General features: G+C 38.3%; 1 protein-coding gene across 1 annotated transcript in view; it reads right to left on the bottom strand.

Annotated features, from left to right (window-relative positions):
* LOC112145908 (G patch domain-containing protein 2-like) overlaps window positions 1–20,210 on the bottom strand; it is a 28,074-nt gene extending 7,864 nt beyond the window's left edge. The window contains exons 1-9 of the mRNA XM_024271394.2: window positions 20,108–20,210; window positions 16,721–17,396; window positions 11,082–11,143; window positions 10,351–10,509; window positions 9,604–9,677; window positions 9,455–9,519; window positions 9,342–9,381; window positions 9,177–9,265; window positions 3,177–3,259 (exon numbers count right to left, since the gene is read on the bottom strand). Coding sequence (XP_024127162.1) covers window positions 3,177–3,259; window positions 9,177–9,265; window positions 9,342–9,381; window positions 9,455–9,519; window positions 9,604–9,677; window positions 10,351–10,509; window positions 11,082–11,143; window positions 16,721–17,382 — 1,234 coding nt within the window. The 5' untranslated portion in view covers window positions 17,383–17,396; window positions 20,108–20,210. The remainder of the gene's footprint in view (window positions 1–3,176; window positions 3,260–9,176; window positions 9,266–9,341; window positions 9,382–9,454; window positions 9,520–9,603; window positions 9,678–10,350; window positions 10,510–11,081; window positions 11,144–16,720; window positions 17,397–20,107) is intronic.
* Between the last annotated feature and the right edge of the window lie 5,750 nt (window positions 20,211–25,960).

Here is a 25,960-nt window from a genome sequence, read left to right as displayed (position 1 = left end):
AGTGGTAGCGTTATTTGTCTTGTGCTGCCATACGGACCTCGCGCCAGCCTGGGCATTAATGAGAGGGGGCCGGACCGCCGGGCAGGAACACGGCGGGTCTCTGGCGTAGGTGATCTGTCACGCAGCCGTCTTGCTCAAGCAAGGAGATGCATGGAGACAGAAGGAGGAGGAGAGCGAGGTGGGCTAACCGTGGGGCAGGCCTCCACCCCAGCACCCAAACAACATCTGAAGATAACAGACGGCCTGATGGGGTGAATTAAAGGCTACACTGACAACAAGATTTCTTGTTTACCTCAAGCTTCAAGTTTTTTTTATTTTTTTATGTTACTTCATTCACCATAAACCTACAATAAAACTTATTTTTATTTGATTTGCAATAAAATATATTTTATTCATAAATTCTTCAACATTTTTACCACTTTTTATTAGCAAATCACAAAAACTGATGAAGAACCTGAACAATCTATAAATATATTATATTCAAAAACATACAATAGCACAAAGCCAGCATTGTTTGCTATGTTTTAGTAGAGAGTTGTTGGATTTCTGGATTGATAGTGTGGAGAAAAGCGTAAAATTGTCAATTTAAGGCTGAGAAGTGGAGTGGTCATCTAATCTAAACAGGTACCTGGCCTGATAAGTTGTGGTCTTTCTTTTTCCTTTTCTTTTCACAACATGCTTCAGCACTGCTGGGAAGGTGCTAAGAGGGTAAAGAAAGAAGACAAAGCAACAGCTGGGTACCGTCTCAGTAATTCCCCATAGAGCCCCAGAGGCCGCGGACCATTTTCACTCCTGATTACAGAGTTTCAAATCAACCACTAACGCATACAACAATCCACTTCCTCCGGCTAACTCAGAGACTCAGCTGTCGTGTTCACTAAAAGCAACATGCTGCTCTTTCTGCTGAATGCAAAGAACAATCTTTCCATGCAAACAAGATGTCTACCAGGCAACCACTCCACTCAGTAAATCACAGAATCTGATTTTGGCCCCGCGCACCTTTCTGTCAGAATGGCAAGGAAGCAGAATCCTTACAGGAGGAGTGTGAAAGCTCGTCAGAGTGAATGCGCGTCGCCTGGCGGTAGTGAGATTACTGAGGAGAGACATGGTGCAGCGGGCTGCCAAAGTAAAGATTTATACAGAGCAGTTGCAGCTGCAGAAACCGACATTGGATGACATGGGCTGCATGATAAATCATGGTGGACAGGGGGCACTAGACTCCAGAAGCAGAAAAAAACCCATAGTAGTCTGACTGAACAGCTTTCTTTTTTAAAACATCTATTTTTTACTAAATATGCCACAGTAGCTTTCAAATTATAATGTAAATATTACACATTTGAACTAAATGTACTTTTATTCCATTGTACTGAACATTGCACACTGTGGCTCCTGTAGCCGCCAACAAACCGAAGGCTGCCCCTAGTTACTCATGTTGAATATGAGGGCTCCTTAGGGGCCAGGAGGTGAATCCTTTCTTTACTTTTATGGGAAGGGGTTCAGCGCTGGAAAGGTGAAGGACAGAGTTACCGGCCGCTCCATCACTCAGTGCAATAAATGGATGCAATCTGTATCCAAGTAAAGCATTGGCTGTTTTCAAATTCCACCTCTTTTATCCAAATGAATGATGGACCCCGGTTCAGAACAGTGTGCAGCAGTATTAATATACATCAGAGGCTCGCAGCCCTCACTAAATCAGGGAACTACCAGCATTTGTTATTTAAATGACAAGCAGCGGATGCAGCAGCCGCGCGCAGCGAGGGGACGGAGAAGAAGAAGTGGACAAACCAATTCAGATTTCAATCTGGTGAAGACATAAGGCCCAGAGCCATCTGTCTAATGGAAAAAGGCAGCTCCGCTAGTTTAACACACATACTTGTTGTCTTCTGGTGTCTTCTTCTTCAAACAGGAAGCTTTAGAGTACAACAGCACAACCCCAATACTAACATGGACCTCGTCACATAATATCTCCAAATATTTTTAAAAAATAAGACTTGTTTCAACAAAATCAGCTTTAAAGAGCACATCTACAATAATACAAGTCATAAGAAAGAAACTGCGCAATCAGCTCTGCAGTTTTCTTTTGTTAGAGGTTATTGTCTCTTTGCTGTGACATAACTTTCACTGAACAGAGCTTAAAATAGGCAAGACTGAGTATGCATGCTGAAAATGATGCTGAATGTTGGTATCAGGACCTTCAATGACGATTGAAATTCTTGCTATACTATCTATCTTTTTCAAAACATGTTTTTTAGGATAAAAAAAAAACATATTTTTTCAAGTGGGGAGTTCAAAGGTCACTGCATTTATTAAAAAAGAACAAATACGCACCTGAATGCTTAAACCTGCCACTGTTACTGACAACTCATAATTTTCTAAAACTACAATTTAGGTAAATAAGTCTGATTCTGGTCTTTCGATGGACTGGTGACCCAAACAAGATGTACCCTGCCTTTGCCAAACATTGGGTAGGATAGGCTCCAGCAACCTTGTGACTCAAAGTGTGATAAAGCAAGTTTAGAAAATGGACAGATGTGTGAAAATCAGTCACCAAGGTTGGCGAAAATAATATTAAAGTGGTCAGAAAGTATCAAGACTCAATTATTTATATCTTGGTTGGGGGTGGGGCTGTAAGCTAGCAGGAGAGTGTAAACAGAAGGATGCCAGGAGGAAGCCAGTGTTGCTTTGTCCCACAAAGCAACACTATTTTTTTAGATTTTGGCTAAAAACAACAATCATAATCTAAAAATTAAATAAATAAAACAAACTGGGAACGCTTTTAAAATAGATCCAAAGATGATTGCATTGAGACTTTAAACATTTTTTTTCCTGATGCTCTTCTTATTTACGCATCCAACTCTAAAACCAACCGTTTACAACTGCCTGCCTTTTGGGAAAAACAATCAGAACAAACAGAAATGTAAAGATCCAACAAACCACCTAATACAAAAAGTGGCGTTATATTCTTTTGACACTTTTTTACTGATAAGGGTGCAACAAAAGAAACTGTAAACTCACAGATTTTTAGTTCCAGCATTGAATTTCATGAATTCTAAATTTAAGAACTTTGGTAAAATTGTTGTTAGGTCTGCAGAAAATTTCAGACTTTTTAAATAAAAAAAAACATTCAAACATTCCTGCTGCTTTTTGTGGATTTGTGAATGTGTGAGCGCCGTTACCTGATGAGATGCTGCTAGCATCCGTATCCCTCCTCCTGTGGGTGTCCATTGTGTGCAGAAATCCTGGAGCAACACCAGTCGGCCTAAAGGGACACAGATGAGGAGTAATAAAAACTTTTCTCATAGCACGTTGACTGCAACGTTTAATATTTTAAACGGATTAAAAACCTATGATGAACATCTTAACTCCTTTTTTAGTTTGAAATCTTTTTCTCAACAAAAGGTGAGCCTTATTCATGTCAGAGCTTACATAAACAAATGACACCTGCTCAATCCCTCATGTTTGTCACTTGTTCGCAGGTCTAAAATAGAAAGACCCCCCCCCACGCAGGCTGAATGGCCCAGACTTATGAGATGTAAAGTTTGGGTCAAGGTCTGGCCTGTCACATGGGCATGGTAGTGACGAATGTGATCAGCACTGGATGTACGTTATGAAAAAATTACATGAATAGAAGATTTGATGCTTAAACGTTGCATTCTTAGATAGCAAAACTATACATTGGAGACTATTTCTTCATCCAAACATGGTTGAAATCTGTAATTCGGCTCTAAAAAGGAATGAATGAGTGTTAAACAGTAAAGGAGTATTCAGAGAAATCTTGGCTCTCTGATGGTGAGCTGCATAAGCTCCCAGCCCTGACAGACACATGCTACAATGAGCCCCCGTCAGGACAGCTCTTTAACTGGAAGTGTGTTCCATGACCTCAATGCCCATAAATCACATGGCAGGTATGCGGGCGCTGGGTGTTGAGAGCTGTTCGGGGCACACTTTGAGCAAAGTCCCTATGTTGTATAATCAATAGATATAAAAATAAATGGCCTGACCGTTATTTTCTCCCTGCTACCCCTCTCTAATAAAATCCCCGTAATGCATATTTCATTTACTTTTATACTTATTGATTACCTGTACTCCAGTTAGTAAATCATGCGCCTATCGATCCCTCAATCGTACCTCTGTCGAACAGCACATAACCAGCCATTTGCTCCCCTGATAAAGAGCTCAGACATTGAACTCCCCACGGTAAATCTTTGCAAACTAACTTTTTAATTCCAAATCGATCCACATTTAAACATGGCATTATTTCAGGACACACACCTGTGGTATTAACAGCTACAACCAAACGCATTTTGTCTTAATGTAGAGAGGTCCATCCCACCATTTTTTCCCCCCTATGCTTTAGGAACAGGACATACAGAGGCCTTGGAAGGAGAACCCTTCACTGGAAGCCCACTGAGGCACGCAGCACAATGCTAATCAAACCCCAGAAAACTATCAGCTGGCTCATTAACCAGAGCAGGAAGTGAAGGACTTTTTATAAGAATGCAGAGTAGAACTGAAAGCAGTGGACAAAAAAAAAGTGCACCGTCGTTCGTTAACATCTGTTACTTCTCCAGCTTTCACAGCTCGACAGATGTTTGCACCCATTCAAAGTTTGATAAGAAATCAAAGCTTGACTTTGAGACGATGCACAAAGAAAGAATCCAGCAAGAAGGAGTGAAGATGGTTAACAACTAAATTCTATCAAAGACACAAGGACACAAAGACAGAAAAAAAGCATCCAGGATGGATTTTTTCAGGTCATATGAGACACTTTTAAATGCAACCGAGTCCCTTTGGGTGCAGCGTAAAGCAGCACTGACACTAGGTCAATTGTAATTTTGGCGCCTACGTCCAAAACCAAATACCTCAATTAAAAAAAAATAAATCAAAAAAAGAGTGAAAAGCTGCACTTACAAAGTGGCCATCTATTTTCATTAGGATACATGGTGCTTCAGGTGTGAGCAGGATCTCAAGATTAATAGAGGTATTCAAATGAATCAAAAAGGATTAGGGTCTCCAGGGGACATAATCAATAGCTCCAAATCAATAATCAATAGGCCACTCACACCAATATACTAACTGCTGACACTGTGATCTTACAATTAAAATGAAAACTGGGTATAGAGTGGCGTTAGACTATGATTTATCTCACAGCGCGAGTGTCATTTAGAAATAAATAAGTCAATAGATAAAAGCTGCGGCTGCCCGGCTCAGGTGGGAGACAGTGATGCATTTTAAGGCGCCGCTCGGCCCCCGAGCGTTTTCAGCCAATACAGCAAGTAGCAGGTACAAGGGACTGGAAAAATATTAATACAGAAAAAGTCATCATCTCTCTTCATGGTACAGATGAACATTTAAAGCTAAACACAAAAAGTCTTAATTGCTTTCAGCATTACATGGATGCTAAATACACACATTAAGAAAGCTTAAGGAGATGATAATAAGAGGAAGAGGCGGTTTACAGTTTGCTAATATTCCATAGATGCTGCAACTACAAATAATTCCAGTCTTATGCAGCAAAAAATGTTAACTTTCTAGTATTTTCAATGCTAGTAATGGCCTGGTTGGGTCATAAACATTGATGGTAAATAAAGATGGAGAAAAATGAGACATCATGTGACCCACTGATCTCCAAACATCTGATTTACAGCCTTTTTTGTCTCTTATTTTTTTAGCCTCCTCTTACAAACCAACATGACAAGATATGATTTCATAAAATGAATGTAGAAGACCCAAACCTAACACTTGTTGGAACATGGTCAGAAAGCCAGATGTAGATTTAATGCCAATCAAGAAGGAAATCTCCAACCTAAAGACAATTATTGTGTTTTCTGCGCAGTTACGCGGTCTGGTAAAAGACAAAAATGATGATTATACTTTATTGCAAATTTTAATCTGAACATAGAGTTAAAACGCACTCCCTCAAAGACCAATAAAAATTATGTTTTTGGTGTTTTTAACATTGTCTCGAAGCATTTTTCTCATAATGGAGGATATATTTAACATAACTCAGGATTAGAACTGTGTTTATGTGTGTTTTTCATTCAAATCTTGTTGGATCAGAAGCAGATGAAAACCCATGGTTTGAAAAAGCTCAGATTTGTGATGCATTAACTGCCATGGGAAGGCCAAAGTATCCCTCCTCCACTACAGTTCTGAAACAACCCCTTGCAGACAAGCAAGTTCATGTTCATCTTTATGTTACTCGTCTGAGTTGCCATCTGACTAAGAACTGTGGTAGCTCTGATATTGGTCGCTATTGTTTTTTTTGTTTTTTGTTTTTTGATCCATGAATGTTAGCTTAGGTATGTGAGGTGATATAAGCTGACGGGAGAGAGAAAACAAAGTGAAAAAGCGGAAAGCTAACTTCCCCGCCAACACTCCCGTCCACAACTCAAGAGGCAAATTTCTAGTGAGCTCCTGCTGCGCTGCAGAAAATATGTATTACAAAACGACAGATTATTTGGATGAAACATCCAGGACAGCTGTGAGTAAGGGTGAGTTGTAGCAGACAGGTAAAAAGTAGGAAACATAACTTTGTCAGACTTCGTTTTCCAAAATACCCCTAGTGGTAGCATGATGAACATCACATTACTTTATTCTTTTTGTCCCTTTGAGTTAAAATCCCACTCTGATCATCTTTTGATCTATTTTAAAATCATTCCCAGTGATCTTGTAATTATGATTATCACATTTTAGCATCGTTTTTTGGGACATAGTTTCTGCAGAGCGGCAGGAATTTGTTAGAAATTTTCCTGAGTTGTGGGCGGGACTGTAGGTGCAGAACTAAGCCTATGCTCTTTTCCCATGATTAATTACGCTCTCTGTTCTCATAAATAAACATGAACTTAATTTTATTGCTTATGGTTGTATTGTTTTAACATGTTATTACAGCAACAAGTCCTTCTGATGAGAACAAATCGTATAGCTGCAAGCATGCATAGTATTTTACTGCTTGATTAGATATCAAATTTGACATTATTACAGCAAATATGAGAAGCCAAAGAAGACACGATCTTCTACCAGCAGCAGACAATTTAACATAGCAGACTTTTTACCTTTGGAGTCAATGGGAATGTATTTCCATTTGGAATCACCCTCTAGTGGTCTTTTGATGAACTGCAGCATTTACTTCCTGGTTTGTTGGATTTGGAAATGGAAGGTGTAGACTTGAACAAACCAGAGCACCTGAATAAAACTCACAGCAAATATGTGGAAGGATGGGGGGGGGGGGTCACTTCCTGTTTTACAGTGGAAGGAATCCGAGGAGCTTGAGGAAAAGGTTGTTTTTTTCAAGATTCAAGATCAACTTCATTTATCCCCGCAGGGAAATTCTATATATATTAAATTTATATATTCTTTTTTAACTCAGTCTAGGTTTTTTGTATTTTTCTATAGAATTTGAAATACCTGGACTTCCTAGAAAGAAAATATACATTGAAAGGGACAATATATAAGCTTTATTTTACTTTTTATTTGTTTTTGTTTTTTTTTTATCTTTGAGGAAACCAAAAAAAATGCACAGAAAATAGGAATTTTACAATAAATAATAAAGAAAGATAAAATAAACATTTCACATTTTGTAGAATTTTCATAATTGTTATTTCAAGGAACATTTTTTGTTTGTAAGCAGCTGAACTTGGATGAACCAGGAGAGTGGCATGAGTGCAGCGCTGGGTCGTGAGGACAAAGCAGCCACCTCACTGGAGATTGGATTTGAACAGCTCGGGGAGATAGATTCAGCTCGTGCCGTCCAACGGAACACATCAGAAGCTCTCTCATCAATCCCCCTCCTCTCTCTCCCTCATTCATTTGGGAGTATGATTTATACTTTTTGAAGTGAAGGGTCTTGAATCCCACTATAAAGGAATTAAGAGATCTCCCCCGAGTCAGTTATTCAAATGAGAGCATGGCAGGGATATGAGGGCTTTTTAATAGAAGAAATTAGTATTCACAATGCCTTAAACTGGAATCTGAAGGAACCTTTCAGGTGGAGAAGAAAGGGCCAGTTTAGAAAAGAAAGCCCTAAGAAGTCGGGGGGGCTTTTCGTAGCAGTTGTGTTTTTGCCCATCATCAAGAAATGCTGGAGCGCTGTGAAAATTACCCAAGAGAGAGTTCCTGAGCAGAGTCTGTGTGAAGCAAAATTAAGAATGCACCATAAATAGGCAAAGTAAGAACAACACAATGAGGAATCCCACCGTCTTGAGGCCAAAAGGGCCGCTCTGTCTTTTTTTAACAGGCCCCATGTAGATCCAGAGGTTCCTGGGATGACTGAGAGCAATGTGAGGCTTTGACAAATATCTTCTGGATTTTTTTTTATGTTTCTCTGCATTCCCACAATTCTGGGGATTTATATCTAAAATAAATATAGCTTTTCTTTAAACTCTTGTCCTTGAAAACTTAGTGAGTAAAACAAAGTTGAAGTCTGGCTTTAACTGCAGTTCAATGAATACATCAACTATATTTCACAAAAATTAAATTTTTCCTGAAAGTTACAACATAATTTTTAGTTTCTGCAGAGCGGCAGGAGTTCATTAGAATTTCACCTCTGAGTTGTGGGCGAAACTGTTAGTGCAGAAGTAAGCCCGCCCCCACTTCCCATCAACCATCTGTTCATCCACTTATTCTAGGATATTTTTAGAACGTGACCCCCACGATAAAAGAGGGAACACTGTAAATAAACTGATTTAATTTGCATGACGTCTTTATGAGTTAAAGCAGGTTAAAGTTTGGTCCACGTGGTACTATCTGATCCAGAGCTACAGAAAAAGCTTTAGGAAATAAATGCAACTGTTTTTTCTTGTGATTAAGACGCTTTATTACATTTTCTTTATGAAGAAAAAGCTTTATGATAAATTAGTATAGAAGGCTCTGGATAGAAGGTGAATACACTTGATTTTTAAGATTTAACTCATATTTAATGTTTTTGTGTGTTTTTCAGGCTTGGTTAATTTCAAGTTAAATTTAAACAAAAAAGTCATTTTTAAGTTCTTAATAAACAATTAACCCTTTATTTTTCCATTTTTGAAAAAAAAAAACTAGCTCACTGTGTATTTGAGTTTAACACTAGGTTTAAAAAAAAGTGTTCAGAGCAGCTCATTAAAATATTGAGCTCCCACAGAGAAAACTGAAGATAAAAATTGCTAAGAAGCTACTTAGTTACATGTTGCTTCATCTACCTGTTTTTGAAGACAGAAGAACATCGGAGGTGAGGGCTCTCTGGCATCACATCTACGGGACACACTGGTATCTGGCAGAAAGGCTTCAACTGCAAACCAAAATTTTAAGAACTATTTACATTTCATCACTTAACTGTCAGATTAAGGAGTGCTTTAGATGAATACCTGGCTTCGTCCTCGTTTTCCAACAGAAGGAAGCCAAAAGCTAGACAGAAAATCACATTTTTAGGGAAACAAATGTGGAAAGCTTTGTTAAAAAACACCTTTTGAGTACGTACTCTCGCTGCAAAGGATCTTGGGAGAAGTGTCTCAGTCTTTCTACAAACACTGGCATGTTGTTATCCTGTTTTGAAGAGAAACAAAAATTACCTCAATGTTTTTGGCAGTACTTTGAGCAATTCTAAAGAGAATTTAAGCATTCTCAAACCTTCCTGGGATGTCGTCTCCGGACCCTCCTGATGCAGCAGGCGGATGAACTGGGTTTAACACGAGAATGATACCCTGAAAATGCATAAAACAACATTTTATCTTCAGAAAACCTTTAAAAAACTGATCTACTAAAGTTACAAACTATCAAACCTGGTTATTGAGACTATCTACTATATTTATTGGATTCAAAAGCATCATCATAAACGGCACACGCAGATATTTAGGGCTAAATATTAGTAAGTCTTGCTCTGCCATATAAAAGTAAAAAAATAACATCCTCACAACTGTTTATTCTGAGAAATCTCAGGTAAGGATCTCAAGTATTGAAATATTTTTTATTAGCAACAAAAAAAATAAAAAATCAATAAAGTTAGATAATGGCTGTCATTTTCCCAAAACCTAACTGGGTTTAGTCAATCAGAAAAGTTGCAGAAAAAAAAAAAATATTTAATCTACCATTATAAATGTTTAGTTGTCCTTATGATATTTGCACAACCACATCTAGATTGTACAAAAAGCGTAAATGGTAAACACATTTTTTTATTCATAACTTACTTATTTAATGGTTTAAATTAAACGTCTCAATTGATTCCATACTAACAACAAAAATATATTTTTTATCAAATCATTAACACATTATTTTGGAGCTTTTTGTCCCACTAAATGAACTTTTGCAATCACATAACCCTAAGAATTTTTGATTGCTCTTTTCATGGACATTAAAGGAAAGGAAAGTGGGTGAAACCTCTGTCGGAGAGCCGTGAAGCTTGCAGGAATTTCGGGGAAGCATGTCTATCCTCCAGGGAAAGCTGGCTGTCTGAGTCCCAGTTGGGCAGCAAGCCAGCAACGCCCGTCCCAACTCCACAGTCCCCTTCGAAAAACCAGTCACTCTGCTCATCATCGCCTGTAAAGATGAATGCAGCGTTATTGCATTATGGGTAGAACGCTCCTGCTGCAGCTCCAGTATTCGTGGTGTCATACTGAAGCTAATCTTTAAAATTATGATAATAAACATTTACTAAGGGCTGCTTAGATGTATTGAAATAAGTACTAAGCCTGCTTATTTGTTAATTTTTATCAGTTGAGATTTTATTGAGGGGAAGGTGTTCTCCTCCCCAGACTGTGAGACGCGTTTCGACCTGTCAGTCAGCAGAGCACACACAGGAACCATGCCTCTCACAGTCAAGGTGTAGTGACAACTGTTAAATCAGAGTGCGCCTGGGCCCACCATGGCTAATGAGATTACCAAAGGCTTCAGCGCTCATTAACACGACATGACAACGTCTTATTAGAGTCGCCTGGGTGCCCAGCAACCAGCCCACTGAAGCCAAGCATCCCTCCTTCGACTCAGCATTCCCCCGGCTGATCAGAGCACTGTCCAACTTGACAAAGTGTCATCTTTCTCTATATGGCAGGAGAGGCTTTTGCCTGAGAGCTGCGAATGGTCCAAATCTAATCGACTGTGGAGGGTTTTACCTTGTCTTCCTTCATCATTGGTGAACAGGCCTGGGTCACTGCTGCAGGTGCTGCTGGTTTCCCTGCAAAGCAAAAAAAGAAATATAAAACAGACCCTTTCTAAGTGACCCGCTTCTTAATTATCAATGACATTCGAAGATGAAGAACTCTTCTTTGATTTGTCATCTCAAAGCTGATGGGCTCTTGAGGTCAGACAATGTTACAACATCTGAAAAGTGAACAATGTAAATCAAAAATTTACATGCCCCTGTAATGTCAATATTTAACATGTAGCATTCAATAATAAAATAATGAAGAAGATGGGAGCTGGAGGTCAACGTAAATGGAAATGACACAAAAAGACAGAGTGTGCTGTGGTTTTTTTTTTTTTTTTCCTTGTTGCGACGGCAAACACAAAGGCATCAGGAGAGACTCTGATCGAAGCTACTGAGTGACATGAACAATCTAATTGAATATCCTCCGCTGTCAGCTCCAATCTAATCTGGCCTGCGTTGTGAAGGATGACAGCAGCAGAGAAACACGTTCCCCTGCCCGCCCCTCCCTCTGGGTGTGCCCCTCACACACACCCACCCACAGACATGCCACCGCTTCCACACAACAACTGGCCGACATCTGCTGTCCGGACTGTCTTTGCTGCTCGGCGGCTGCAGACCCCCCCGCACACATACGCCCTCAGGCTAAGCCCTGATCCATTCCCTCCATGCTCCCTGTGCCCCCGCCGCTCATCTGGCTGTGGGTCTCACTGTCGTTCTCACACCTCTGACGCTGGGGAGCGGGACCTTTGAAGAATTAAAGGGTGGCATATAGAGCTGTCAGACTCATAATGAAATATTGTTGAAATAAAGTAAAACTACCTTATGGTCCGAAAAGAAAACACAAAGAAAGGTTAGAGGATTTGTTGATATAAAACTTAGCATTTTTCCTTTCAAATAAGACTAATACAGAAGAAAGGAAGCTCGATTGTCTTGATTGCGTTTCAATCTGCTCCCTGTTTATCATCCCTGACCTTGCTTACAGGGAAAGGGCTGGAGGGTCAGATAGACGCTGATCCAGTGCTTTGCCATATTGCACAAGCCTCCAAGTAATGGCAGGATCAGGCAGACGTCCATGTGCAACCCCTGGCCAGATGGTCCTCCATCATCTCCCCGGACAACCGCAAGAAGCAGATGTGAGAGGGAGGCAGGCCACTCTGGGGAATCTGGAAGACGTCTGGCTCAGCCTAGCAGACCCGGACTGTCCCGCCACCCCCATCCGACCCTCTCAATTCTGTCTCATAAGACTGATTGACAAGATCGCTCTGGAATAACGCACCTCTGGATGTATGAGATCTCATGCTTTCTACTACCAGCAGAGGACACAACCTAACCAGCTATTCATTTCAGATGTTCAGTACAAAAAAATATGTTTTTGCAAATTTGTCCAAAGAAATCAGACAAATAAACAATAATTTAATATTTAATCCATCTATACGTAAGATCATTTGAATCAGAATTTTGCAAATGTGGGATAACTTCTACTAAACACCCCTTAATAACTGCTAAATGTAATCTTCACAATTCCAAACATCACTTCTTTTTTAAGATGGAATTTTTTCATGTAAAAGCCATCAGTCACTCCACGCAGAAAGTAAATTTTGCACAAATCAGATAATCATAAAAAAAAGTTGGCCATTTTATCTTCTAGCATTGCAGTTTTTGCAGTGCACTTAGAACATCCAGTAACAAAAATAAGGCAAACTCAAAAACTTAAAGAACAATACAAAACACTAGTATTTTAAAGTATTTGGCTGCATAAACAGTATGTAAAAGATTCATACACTGTACACTTATTGGTTTCGCCTGACAGCAGGAAGGCGCTGGTTCAAATCCCAGCTGGGACCTTTCATGGGATTTCTCTGGGCCATCCAGCTTCCACCCATGGTTCATATAGGGATGAGCAATATATCGGCGTCAGTATCAGTATCCTCAAAATTTGTATAATTGGAATTTATCTGTATCGGACTGATAACAAATTTTTTTAAAAAGTCCACGTATATTGCTGTGACTGTTTTCAGAAACACATGGATACTTTTTCCTAATCCTTGGTACTGGGAAACTTATGTTTACAGTCATAGACAGTAATTGTTCTGTTTTCATGTATATTTTATATTTAATAGGGATACATGCTGTTCCTGAAAGATCTCTGACAATAGAAAGCTTGTGATTTACAGTTACGTTTAATAGTCAGCAAATGGTCTAAATGCCTTCAGATATATTTTCAAAGTTTTAAAGTGATACATGTCTCTATGACATCCTTTGCTGAATTTCTAAAAGCAAATCTAAACTTGGTGTTATTGTAGACACTTAAATATCGGCATGGACATGCTTGACTCCTGCCTGCCTGACCCTGATTTAGCTGTGTGGACTTTTAGCTGTGCTTCACGCCTGTTGTCCTGCCTGTACCAAATAAACCTGCTGCACTTGGATCCAGCCATCTGCCAGTTTGTGACACCCTACTTCATAAGTTTGGTGTTGATTCTAAATTGCTCTTAGGTGTGACTGAGAATTTATGATTGTGTGGCCCTGCGACAGGCAGGCAACCTGTCCAAGGTGTACCCCCCCTTTGCCCAACGGTAGCCACATAATGAAGGAATGATTGGAACTTTTCAACTTATTTCTTCATAAATTTAAAGTTTTTGAGCTATTTGCAGTTTTAAAAAACTTCTTAAATTGGCTTCGCATGAGGGAACATCCATTATAAAGCTTTTTTGCACATAGAACTAAAATCTCAAATCACTTCTACAAGGATTTTCAAAGTTATTTCAATGCTTTTTTAGTTTAGAATAAAGTAAAGCAACGGAGGACATGTTTAATGGCCAAAGCAATCACTTAAAAGTTGAGTCATGGAGCAACTATTTTGGTATAAATGTGTTGTGGTGCCATCAAAAACAAGTTTCCTTTTGAAATGTCTGCAGCTATTACCTGTAAAGTTTGAATACCTGGCTTTGTCCAGGTGGTTCTGCTTCCAAGATGACTTGATGCTAATTTGGTAGCAAAAGTTAACAAGTATGGTTGGTTTTGTGTCCTGTTGATGCAATGAAGCGTGTATGAAAAATGGATGATTGGAGTTTGGGGGAAACAAAGGCAAGGGCAAAAACGACAGTGTTTAGGGATGAACTAAACTCCACGCTTGGTCTTTATGTCTCCATAGGAGCTAAAAGGGTGAAGCAAAACACAGTATCCAAATGAGCACTAATCATTAGGATATAATCCTCAGCTCCTGGGAGAGGCAGATCAGTTTGCAGAGAGATTACAGGCAAGCCGCCATTTATTGAGCCTTGGCTCATTCTGCAGAGGAATAAAGAAGAGGAGAGTTGGAGGGGGGCAAAGTGCTGATAACAATGGATCTGTGGGCTCTTCAAACAAGCCGCCCCAACCCAAATCCATGCCCTCTTCCATGGGTGCCTGATTATAAGGTTATCCCACCCTCCCTGAGCTGCAGTAATTGGATTTGTCTCAGAGATTTATGAAAATTAACTTCAACAAAAGCTGCAGTGCCTTCCAAAAAACTTCTCCAAATCCAGCAGGATACAGCTGAAGGAGTTCTGAGTTGATTTTTTTTTTTGTTTCCCCCCACAAGAAGTCAACAGAAACAGCTGGAGACAGAGGCCGGGCATGGGACAGCTACTACCCACAGGTGAGGCCTGCTTGACGGGCCAGCCTGGGTGCCAGGTGGCCTCGGCGCCAGCAGGCTGAGCCAGGTCTAATCAAGGATGTGAAACCCAACTGGAGCTCCAGCATCTGCTCTCCTTGCACTCGGGTGGCTGAAGGCAACGCTCCGCTCAGAGTGAACATAAGGGGAGTGACCTTGAGGAGGGGGCACCGTTTTTAAACTCCAAATGGAAAAGGTTCATGGAATGAGCGAAGACCAAAGAAGTGATTCAGAAACGCGGCGTCTGTGTCTGACATCTAATGGACCATTCAGTCTTTGAGTAGAAATACGGCTGTTGCACCACTGTCGACCCCTCATCACCGCTGCCATTTGTTCATATCCTTCCCCTCCGCGAGGCTTAACCCCCAGATTGTTCTGCCCTCAGTACAGAGTGGCAGTCTACTAAGCAGCAATCAAGAGTGTTGGCGTTGGGTAAGTAAGAAATGATTGACAGCGTGCCATGGCGCTCCCATTTATTTCTTCTCCGGAGCTGTTTTCTGTCAGAACGGCTATTGATTTTTCCATAAAGTAAGAAAACAAGTGCCGTTTAGAGGCTGGAGAGGTCAGCACAAATTAAACCAGAAGATGTAAAGGTTTCTCTGACCCATTATGGCTTTCTTTAAGTGTTTTTCCCCCTGTGTTTTATGTGATTACCAGATAATGGGCTAAAGGGAGGAAATACTCCGTGAATCAGTGAAAACCCTTCAAACTACCGTATTTTTCGGACTATAAGTCGCACCGGAGTATAAGTCGCAGGGGCCAAAAAATGCATAATGAAGAAGAAAAAACCATACATAAGTCGCACTGGAGTATAAGTCGCATTTTTTTCAAGTAATTTATTTTACAAACTGGTTGAAAAAAACGATATTAAATCATCCTGGAAGGTAAGTTATAACATTCATAAGTGAATAGAAAACAGGCTGAATATGTTTCAACACATATTCACATATTATCATCATGAAAAAAACGAAAAGGTGTAGCATTTATATAACATAACAGTTTTCTTTAACTATAGCCTCAAGAACTCATCCACTTTGTATCTTTACTGTAATTAATTGCACGCAATCTCACTCCATATCACTAAATCCGTTAAATTCTTCGTCCTCTGTGTCACGTCTGAATAACTAAAGTAAATAAAGTAATTGCATAGATCACCATAAGAGGGCACTCTAGACTTACGGTCCATATCTCATCATTAAAAATTCGTATATAAGTCGCACTGGAGTATAAGTCGCAGGGACATTCAATCTATGAAAAAAAACGTGACTTATAGTCCGGAAAATACGGTAGCTTAAAAATGAAATGTTGAAGATGTGACTGACCTACTGTACACAGCATCTCTTTATACACTTCATATACAGTGTAACTGCATTATATGAAATAAAAATGAGCTTTATAATTTGCTTAAATAAACTTTGAACTCTGGGGATACGTTTTATGGTGATATTTTCTTTTAAAGTTTTAGATAAGATCTACACACCTCAACACCACTGGGGGATCACAGCTTTAATTACCCCAACAAAGATTGGAATTTACTCCAAACAAATCAATACCACTCCAAGTCACATATTTATTTGTGACCATATTTTTCAAAAGGAAATAATGAGCGAGCAGACGCCCGGAGGCCAAACTATCAAAGTTAGCTCCCCGATGATCCTTACGTAGAGGACACAAAGATGATTATTAACTTTTAAATATCAGCTCAATACTACAGTAGGGACTTGATTGTGATGGTTTCAAACTAGTTTGAAGGCATTCTGAATATTAATAATAATGATTTTCTTTGCTACTTCTTCAAATAACAAATGCTTTAACTTTAATTTTAGAAATGAAGCTGTTAAAAAGTAAATTTAAGCTATTCTACTAAAAAATGTTGCACAAACATGAATAGATCTGAGGTGATAGATAGGGAATGATTAAAGGTTTGAACAGGAAGGATTTCGGATTACCCCTCAGACATGTTCTCATCTGCAGCATCTCTGTGCTCCTTCGTCATCTTCCGTTTCCAGCACTTCTTCCCCAGTAGTCTGCCTCCTTCACTCTGTCTCTCGTTCTTCATCCAGCCACCAGACCTCCGTTTGGATCCCGAGAGTCGCTGCACCTTAGGCGGCCTGTGTCTCTGTTTGCGATCCACCTCAGACACCGTTAGTTTCTGCTGCAGCCTGTAGGTCACGCCGGACGTCATGCGCTTCACCTTCCTCCGCCTCCTGAGCGGCCGTCCCGGATTATTCTCGGTGAAGGAGTCAGACTCCGGCCAAGAGGGCTGCCTCGTCCTAACTGAACCCCCCACAAGAGATGACCAGTGCTTAGTGGCGGACATGTCGTCAGAGTCACTGCAGTTGGCCACCGACGCAGGAAAAGTGAAGGACGAGTTCTCCCTGTAGTCTTTAGCTTCATCTAAACTGGACTCAGAGGCGTCAATCCAGCATCTTCTGGCAAACAATGGATAAAGGGAGGATTCGTGAAATCTCTTGCGTCCCCTGCGGCGCCGGATCTGTCGCCGATGCTGCAGTGGACTCAGGACCATTTCCTCCCACAGCTCCCCCAGCTTATTTGGTTCTGAGGCCTGTTCCAGAGCTGACACCAGGTCCTGCACCAGCTCATCCATCATAGTGCTGGAAATGACTGACACAGCAAAAGACAGAGTTAAAATCTGCAGAGACTGAAAAATTATCATAAAGTGTAACAACTTTGTATGGATTAGACAAGGTGTCCTGGTTGCTTTTTATTTAAAACAAACATAAAAATTTCAAAAAGGAAGCAATCACTGAAGACCCTAGAACAAAATATCTTTAATGAAAAGACAAACACTCTTTTTAAAATAAAAGATCAGTCCTCAAAAAATGACAAGCGTAGTAGCTTGTTATACAAAACAATTACGTTTGTCATGACAATGCTTGTTACACATCTGTAATTCTTTATAGCATATTGAATATCTAATTGTGTTGACACTCTTTATTTAAATCAGAGGCAGTTCAAAGAACAAATCATGCAGGGTTAGCTAATTGGAAACTAATTTAAAAAAAATGTTCCTTTCGTAACGTGAGAGAAAACTAATTTAAGAAAAATACGTAAATTATATTGTTTTGGCAAAAAACAAAACGTTTTAATCAACCCCAAATTAAAAAAGACACTTCCATCTTAGGTTGAACCAAATAATGTAAAGAAAATGTGACTTTATTATTATGAAGATTATATTTTTTCCAACTTTTATTTGGGTTATCTTTGTATTTGTATGTACATTTCACCTGCAGTGTATAGCAGACTGCTTAACAGTGAGATAAGAAGGCCTGCACTATAAATTGCAGACTGATCATCATAGTGATCAGTCTGTGCAAAATGTGCATTGAAAAAGATGGCGTAAACTGCAATGAATAGTTACGTTTATGTTCATACACATGCTAAAACAATATAATGGCAGCTTTAAGTATTTAACTAGTCAAATAGATTTGACAAATCAAATTGAGCCCATATATGTTAGATACCTGCCTCCTATGTAGACGAGGGTCATTTGAAAAATTGTTTAAGTTGTGTTGACTTTTATTTAAATTAAATTGTGGACATGATTTTTTTCTGTTTGTGTTTTGCTATATATTCATGTATCATAAGTAACTAACTGCATCATTGTACAATGACTTCCTTTTGTTTTCATATCACAGGCTTGAGCTGCTCTAATTTTGGCACAATCTGCTAATGTAAACAGTAAATAATTCTGATATCATCATCGCAATATTGATTATTAATATCGCTCATCGCACGTTTTCCTCATATTGTGCATCCCTTACATCCCTGCTTGCCTGAAGGCAATGTTATCTCTATGCTTCAGATTTTTATTGAACTTCGTAACTTTTTTACTAAAATGTTGGTAAAATGTCTGATTTTTTATGAGTTTAAAGCTCGCATTACCTTATGCACAACAATGGTTAGTAGCTGTTCAGAGCCACACTGGGATGATCTTGTTTGGCACAGGGTGTCTTTTATTTTGAAAGGAAATAATACAAGATTCTGTCAGAAGTAAAAAAAAAAATTCATATTTTGAAAAAATGCTAGTTTCCCTTTAAATTTCTGCTTTTATTCATACCAAAAAAGAAAAATAATTCTTTTTTTTAAGTGTAATGAATGCAAAGTGGTATTACATTTTCTTAAAGGGTAAAATAAGACTTTGAGGCATCTTTGAGGTTTTGATTAGCAGCAAACAAGCCCAAATGGCTCTTTTATTGTTAAAGGTTGCAGATCCCTGAGCTAGGCAATACTACAGTTCATGTCTGCCTGTGTTTCTTCCTCTTTCTGCTGCTATGAATTCCATCTGCAGTCAAACTAGTTGTTTTTCCTCACTCCGTTTAGGATGAAAAGACAGATGAGCTCAACACAAATAAATGATACTACAATATATTCATATATACAAAAATAGCCTGTTTGGGTTTATCGTAAGAAGTTGCGTTAAGATATTGTGCCTTTATTTTGAAAAATGAGTTAAAAATGTAAAAAGTTATAAAATAAAGTTTAAAAAGTGTGGGAACAAATGAGAAATGTGGAACGATCTTAAATCTGCTGCTAAGAAAAAAAATCTAATATTTTTCAGGAGTTATGGTTGAATATTTAAATTATTTTACATATAAAATGCTTTGATGAATACAAAAATTAAACAGAGCTACAAACCAGTCACATCACTTGTGTACTAGAGCTTGGTGCAGAACACGGACAAGAGTTATGATGTGGGACACATTTTAAATTTGGACTTGGGCACATTTATGCTGGTAAGCACTTGATATTTCCATATGTACCGTTAGAAGCATTTTAAGCAGATAAACAAACGAGTGTGTTCATCTAAAATGCAAAGCTAAGCACAACAAAATGGCTAAATTTAATGTCACTGTCAATGTGTTTTTAAGCTGTCTTATTGTCTTTACTATGTTTAGAAACATAAAACGTGAAATATAAAAGATATTCGAGTCTACATTGACAGATGATGTTAGCACAGATGAGCAATGATCTCTGCTGTTGTCCTTGAACATTTGTTTATCATCAGGAGAAGCGAAACGATCACGTCGTCTTTCTAATTAGCCAAGAAAAACAACTGGGAAGCTGTGCGGCATGACTGCAGCAAAAACAACAGCAGAGCAGCAGGCTGTAGTATCTGCATGCTCCCTGCTGTCTCTTACATAACAGCTCGCACATGACATCAGCAAGGACACCTCGCTGCTCTACGCCGTCAAATGTCAGCGAAGCTAGCCACCTGTTAGCACGCAGACTCGGCTCGCGCACACAAGCGCACGCATCCGCTCGAATATTGATACGCAAACAATGAAAGCAGTCCATAGTTTTGTCTTACTCACCTGTCTCTGCTCGTGTTGTTTTGTTTTCAACCCTCCAGTGGGGCGTAACACGCACTTCCGCCCTGCCCTACAACCAATCAGCAGATTCGACGTCACCGTGACGTATTGCTGAAACAGCAGACAGCGCGTGCAAACAGGAAGCATCAACCTGACAAGAAAATGAAGTACTATCGCCGTAGTTTTACAAAACATTGTTGAATCTCTCTTTTTTTTTTCAAACTAGTGTGTTCACGTTTTAATAATACAATTTACCAAGTGTTTTTTTCTTTTCAGAACGTATTATTTAGTTTTTATTTTATTTTATTTTCTACATTTATTGGTGTGACTTCTGAAGCCCCAATCTTTCCATATGGGGAAATGATGAAGGGAGTGAAAGATCCTTGCCATAGTCATGATCCTAACATCTCATAGGCTACATATATCACACGGTAAATGCAGCAGATTACAAGTTTGACTTTTTTGTCTTGTGCATCTCACATTCTTCTAAATATGGCAGGATCAAATCAAATTCAAGTTATGACAATGTAGTAAAAAATGAATGAAAACTGATGTTGTCACTATTTGAATTCCAAAATAAATCAAAAAGTACCTATTCTATACAATCTGTTTTGCTTGTTCAAAAACTTCAAAATAACTTTTTATTGGGCAAAATTGGGGCCATAGCTTATATGATAATATCCTGTTAGCATAAATGTTGTCGCCATATCCTGCTTTTCATTTTTCCTTCCATCATTTGCCTGTTTCCTTTGCTTAACATCCAGTCCAGAGCGAAATAATTTAGTTGTTTATATAATTTGCTCATTTATCAATCACAATCATCGATTTTCCCATTGTGAAATCAATTCAAGTTCTATCTTATCTTAAACATACTTAGCAAATTAAAGATTATATTACTTTCAACATTTGCAATGTGCCTACAGACCCCCCAAAATATGTACATACTCCTGTGTGGATTCACTGAGAAAAAGAAGAAAAAACAAATGAAGACCTATAAGTAGTTCAGGTTTACAATCCAACCAATTGACGTATAATAGGACAATAAACATGAGAGTTTTGCAATGTGTTCAAAAACAAACTTGGATGCTCAACTCTAAAGAAAATTACATTGTTTAATTCTAGCAATATATAGGACTACAAATGGGTTCAAAATTAAAAAAAGTGTAACCTAGTTAAAGTCCAAGCTAAAATTAGTTGTCAGATTTTTTATGGTTTAAAATAGTAATCCTAAAAGAGTGAGGATCCCCTCACAGCTTTGTACACTAATACTCAGCTCCTGTTTTCATGCATGTTCAAATGCAGTAGACAGGCAGACATAAACAGTTTTTTTCCTCTCATTAAAGAAACAATCATTTAAAAGCAGAATTGTGTATTTTCTGGAGTTATCCTTATATATTATAAATGTACAGCGCTGTAGGTGGTGCTCGTGAAAACATTATCCTCATGAATGCAGAGTACAATGGTTTCCAGGCAGAACTTAGCCCAAAGGCAAACTCCCTCTGCCAGCTTTCCATCACCTCGTTTCAACTGTTTACCAGGAAAACAATAGATATGTGTTTGTCAGTTTTCTTAATGTGAAAGAAAACACGACTCAACGACCTGTGATGCTTTCTGTTTTCAGAGGCAACTTCATTTTCAGATAAATATCAGATGTTCAAACAAGTGAGCCCTTAACTCTAGACATTTAACAAAGAGTTTTAAGTCTTCATGACACTGTTCATTATAAGTACAAGACACTAATATTTTCTGCAGGTAAAAGCTAAAAAAATTAAGTATTCAGAATACATGTTAGGTGGCAATTACAGATTTGTGTGATTCAACTGGCTTCACACATTTTAAAACAATAGTGGGATAATGTGTTTTAGAGTTATGACAGTTGTCTGTAATGAAGAATTGGTTCTCAAAGCTTGAACTGAATAAAGCAGAAAAGTAATTTACTACTTCTTTCATCTATCAGATGAAGACAGTCCAAATAGAAAAAAAAATCTGAGAAAATGAGTACAAAAGCCATTTAATCGCTCTCATCTTTTCTTAATAACTGCAAATTTCCCCTTTGGCTCAGGGGAGAGGGCCTCTCTGTGTCGCAGCCCCCTTATCTGTCGCCTCCATATTTCAGGCAGCTGAGTGGCTCCCTCAGTGCTCAGCCCCCGGCCTGTTCTCCACGGGCCTGTGGGGAAGCCGGGCTCCAGGGTCTGCCATTGTTCTGGTCGGGGGAGAAAAGTCCAGAGAGAGCTTTGGAAATTGGAGAGTGGGAATATATATGTATAAAACAGAGAAGAGACACTGTTTCATTAAGTGTAAGCTTTTCAAAAGCAAACATATCAGAAACAGCGCTCTTTCAGAAGCAGTAATTAGCAATTTGGAACCCTTCCCCCTCAGGATATACTCTTTCAATTTAGTCAGCAGCTTTAAATTCTTTTGGCACTTAATATTCATTGTTTCTGCCATCTTTCCAATTTCTCAGTGTACATTGTCTGCTCTTTCACAGTTGATAAAGTGGTTTATCTGTCGTGTAATTCTTCTTTTCAATAAGCCTTATGTAAGAGAAGTTAATTTTTATAAATAATTTTAAAAGGGGTTTGAAGAGGGCTTTGGATGTCACAAAGTTTCTGACTGAACGGAACATGGATTTGGGGTTTTATTGATTAAAAAAGTGTGGAAAAAGTTCCCGCAAGTTATGAATAAAAGAAAAACACACTTTAGATTAAATTATATGATAAAATTACACCCAAAATGCAGCTACTATGTAAAAAAAAATAACATTATCAGTGTGCAAGAAGTACAACGCTGTCTGTTTGTGATAACGCTGTTCTTACCTCTACAATTACTCAATTAATAAAACTGTTATCATTAGTGCTTTGCTGGTGTTTGTATCAGCATCCGTGTGGATTTAATGGTAAATGTTTGGAGACTGTTTGTTAAGCCAAACCACATATCATACCTCTGGGGAAGCAGACAGACACTTATCTTCGTCTCCGTGGAGCCTTTGTTTCAAAATCTCGCCACTTCCATTCATTTCCAATCAGCATTGTCTAATAGAAATAATTGATTTTTGCCTCTTCTTCACAAATGGAAAACGTTTGCGATTAAACATTTTGTCTGCAGATCTAAATACCAAGATTCCCATCAACACTTGAGAAAAATAGGCAACTCATTAAAGGGAGAGGAGGAGGGGGGGAAGAAGTAGCGATGATGTGAAAGGAGGTGGCAGGGAATGAAATAATGAATGGAGTCCGAGTGGGCTATCTTTCCCAGGCAGAGCGCCACTAGGGATGCAAACTCTCAGCCACCAGAAATGAGCTACCTATCTGTGAAAAGAGTGACTGCTCCATCCTATTTGATTTGGCTCTCCTATCATCTCTTAAGAAGATGTCAGCCTTGCTTCTTCTATTGCTCGGAGCCTTTATCAACCCGGAGACGATTTCCCAAGAAAAAAGGGGAAAAAAATGGAGAGAGCAAGAAGAGGGAGAGACACATTTCAGTGCCTTTCATGGAGCAACACTAAAGAATAAGTGTTATGCGATAAAAGGAGGGTTGTTAAATAGATCTGTCTATTTGTATGGTAATAATGATCACTTAAAGACTAGGGTCTCTGTGAGTTGTAGAACAAGGAAACAAATCTGTATGCAGGTGTTGTGTTAACACGACTCTCCAAACGACCTTGCAAAACTTTTATACAGTAAAAAATGAGTTTCTTTTTTCTTTGTTTGTGTCATTCTTCTCCTCTTTCCCTCACAAAGTAGAAACGGCTTCTTTACATCTGTAGTTTTTAGACGATGTGTCACAGTCTTGACGGGCAAAGTGTACATTTAAAAGTTTTGTAAACCCCATTTTTTTCTGTTCTTCATCTGCTGAAAGTTGTTTGTAATTTTAGTGTACAAATTTATATTTTTAACTTGCACGACACAACCAGCTCATCATTTTAATCAAGTTTTTTGAAATACTGGTTCAACTTTTGCAAAGTTTATTTTGAAAAGTTTACTCGACAGTCTAAACAGGTATCAATAATTTTGTGATTAGCTCAAGTTGTTAAATTATCTAATTGAATTTTGATTTTAAAACTCTTCAATTTGTCTTTTGGAGTTCTTCATTCTGTTTTATTGGTGACATTTTTAAGAAGTTTTTTTATGTCCTTCTGTTTGTCCATATCTATTAGGTCTGCAACTGTTGGTCTTTAGTTCTGAGAAAAAAAGCTAATAATCTAAATAATTTAATGCATTTGTAATATGGGTTATTTGTTTGAATTAATTAAGTTTAGTCATTTTTGTTGAGATTTTTAACGTGTCAGATAACTAATCAAAATGATCTACTGTCAAAGTGGCTTAAAAACAAAAGTAGATTTTGAACCATCTTTTTAATTTTTATATTAGCTAGTAAAGAACAAAAAGAATGACGGTGAATTAAAGTCATAATGATAAAAAAATATATATTATGTTTAACTTTCATGCATTTTAAATCTGTTGCATTTAACACAGCCTGCATTTTATTTTGAAAATAACTTAAATGCAGAGCTTTCAAAAGTCAAATAACTTAAAATTGTTGTATGTAAAAGAATATAACATATTTAAATTCTTTAAAATATTTGAAATCTCTATTTCATGAATGGATGGCCATAGAAAAATATTTAAAATTGTATTTTTATAAACAGTGAGGAAGAGGTTCTTTACGCGTTAAAGGTTGGAGACCCTGTCTTAGACTATTCTAACATTTGAATCAAGCAACAATAAATATTGTTTTGCACAATTTCCTCCCTCCTTGGAAACCCTGAAACACATGAAGGAACTCTGGTAAGTGTAAACTCATTGTTATTCACGTGAATCCATTCAACAGAGACTGAGATCAAAAACAAAATAATAACACACCAACCGTTTTCATTTCTAACCCTTCTTGGGAAAAAGTTAATGTTTTACCAAAACTTAAAATTCATGGTTTGTAATGCTGAATAACTTTACATTCTTAGTACTGAGAAAAAGCAACAAGCAATGCCATTAATGATTGCTCTTTTCTGCTTGAGGATCTCAGTGAGTCGCATAAATGAGTTTAGTGGCAGTTTCCAAGAACGAGTCAGTTTGGGAAAAAGGATCGAACACTGATGAATGATATATTTTTTAATGAAATAGCAGGAATTAAGCAGAATTTCTACTACACAGCTAAAGTCAACATGCCAGTTTCACAGCAGAAGTAGCTTTTTCAAGGGATGTATGAAGTCACTTCTGTTTAACCAGTAATCATTAAAATGGATTAAGCTCACCACTATTCAATGCATGTCATTTTTAAAATTGATTAGTGTGTCTCCACTTACAAAAAATTCATTCACAATTACAAAAAAAGAGTGAAATTATCCCTCTGAATATAAGAAAAATGCAAACATACCACAAAACCTGAGAAAATTACTGCTTGGCAGACTGTTTCTTTAATATAACAATACATACTGTTAATACAGCCTTATTTCCCAACGAAATGGTGCCACATTTATGAGGAACATGCACTTTTGGGATGTGAAGCAGCAATTTACCAAATCTTATAGATTTTGGTCTAAGACCTTAAAAACACTGGCTGCAGAATCTCATTCTAATATTTCTGCATTTATTGCATCATGAGATAAGGATAATTTTCCCACATCATAACACTACCTCCGCCAAAAGATGTTGAGGCCAGTCATGGTAGAATCCTTTGGCTGCCATATAAAACCGGAGATGTCTGTTTTTGTCCTGTCTTCTCCAGATTGTTTGTGCAGACAGCCGTCTGCCAAGTCAACCTACAAACTTCGATTGTAAAACCGTAAAAGACGATCAATGCTACCTAACTGGCAACTTGAGTCAACAGTAACATAAGCTGCTTGGAATTGGAGATAAT

The sequence above is a fragment of the Oryzias melastigma genome, linkage group LG22 (genome assembly GCF_002922805.2).
Source record: "Oryzias melastigma strain HK-1 linkage group LG22, ASM292280v2, whole genome shotgun sequence".
In the NCBI taxonomy this organism is placed as follows: Eukaryota; Metazoa; Chordata; class Actinopteri; order Beloniformes; family Adrianichthyidae; genus Oryzias; species Oryzias melastigma.
This window is presented reverse-complemented; position numbering and strand designations above follow the sequence as displayed.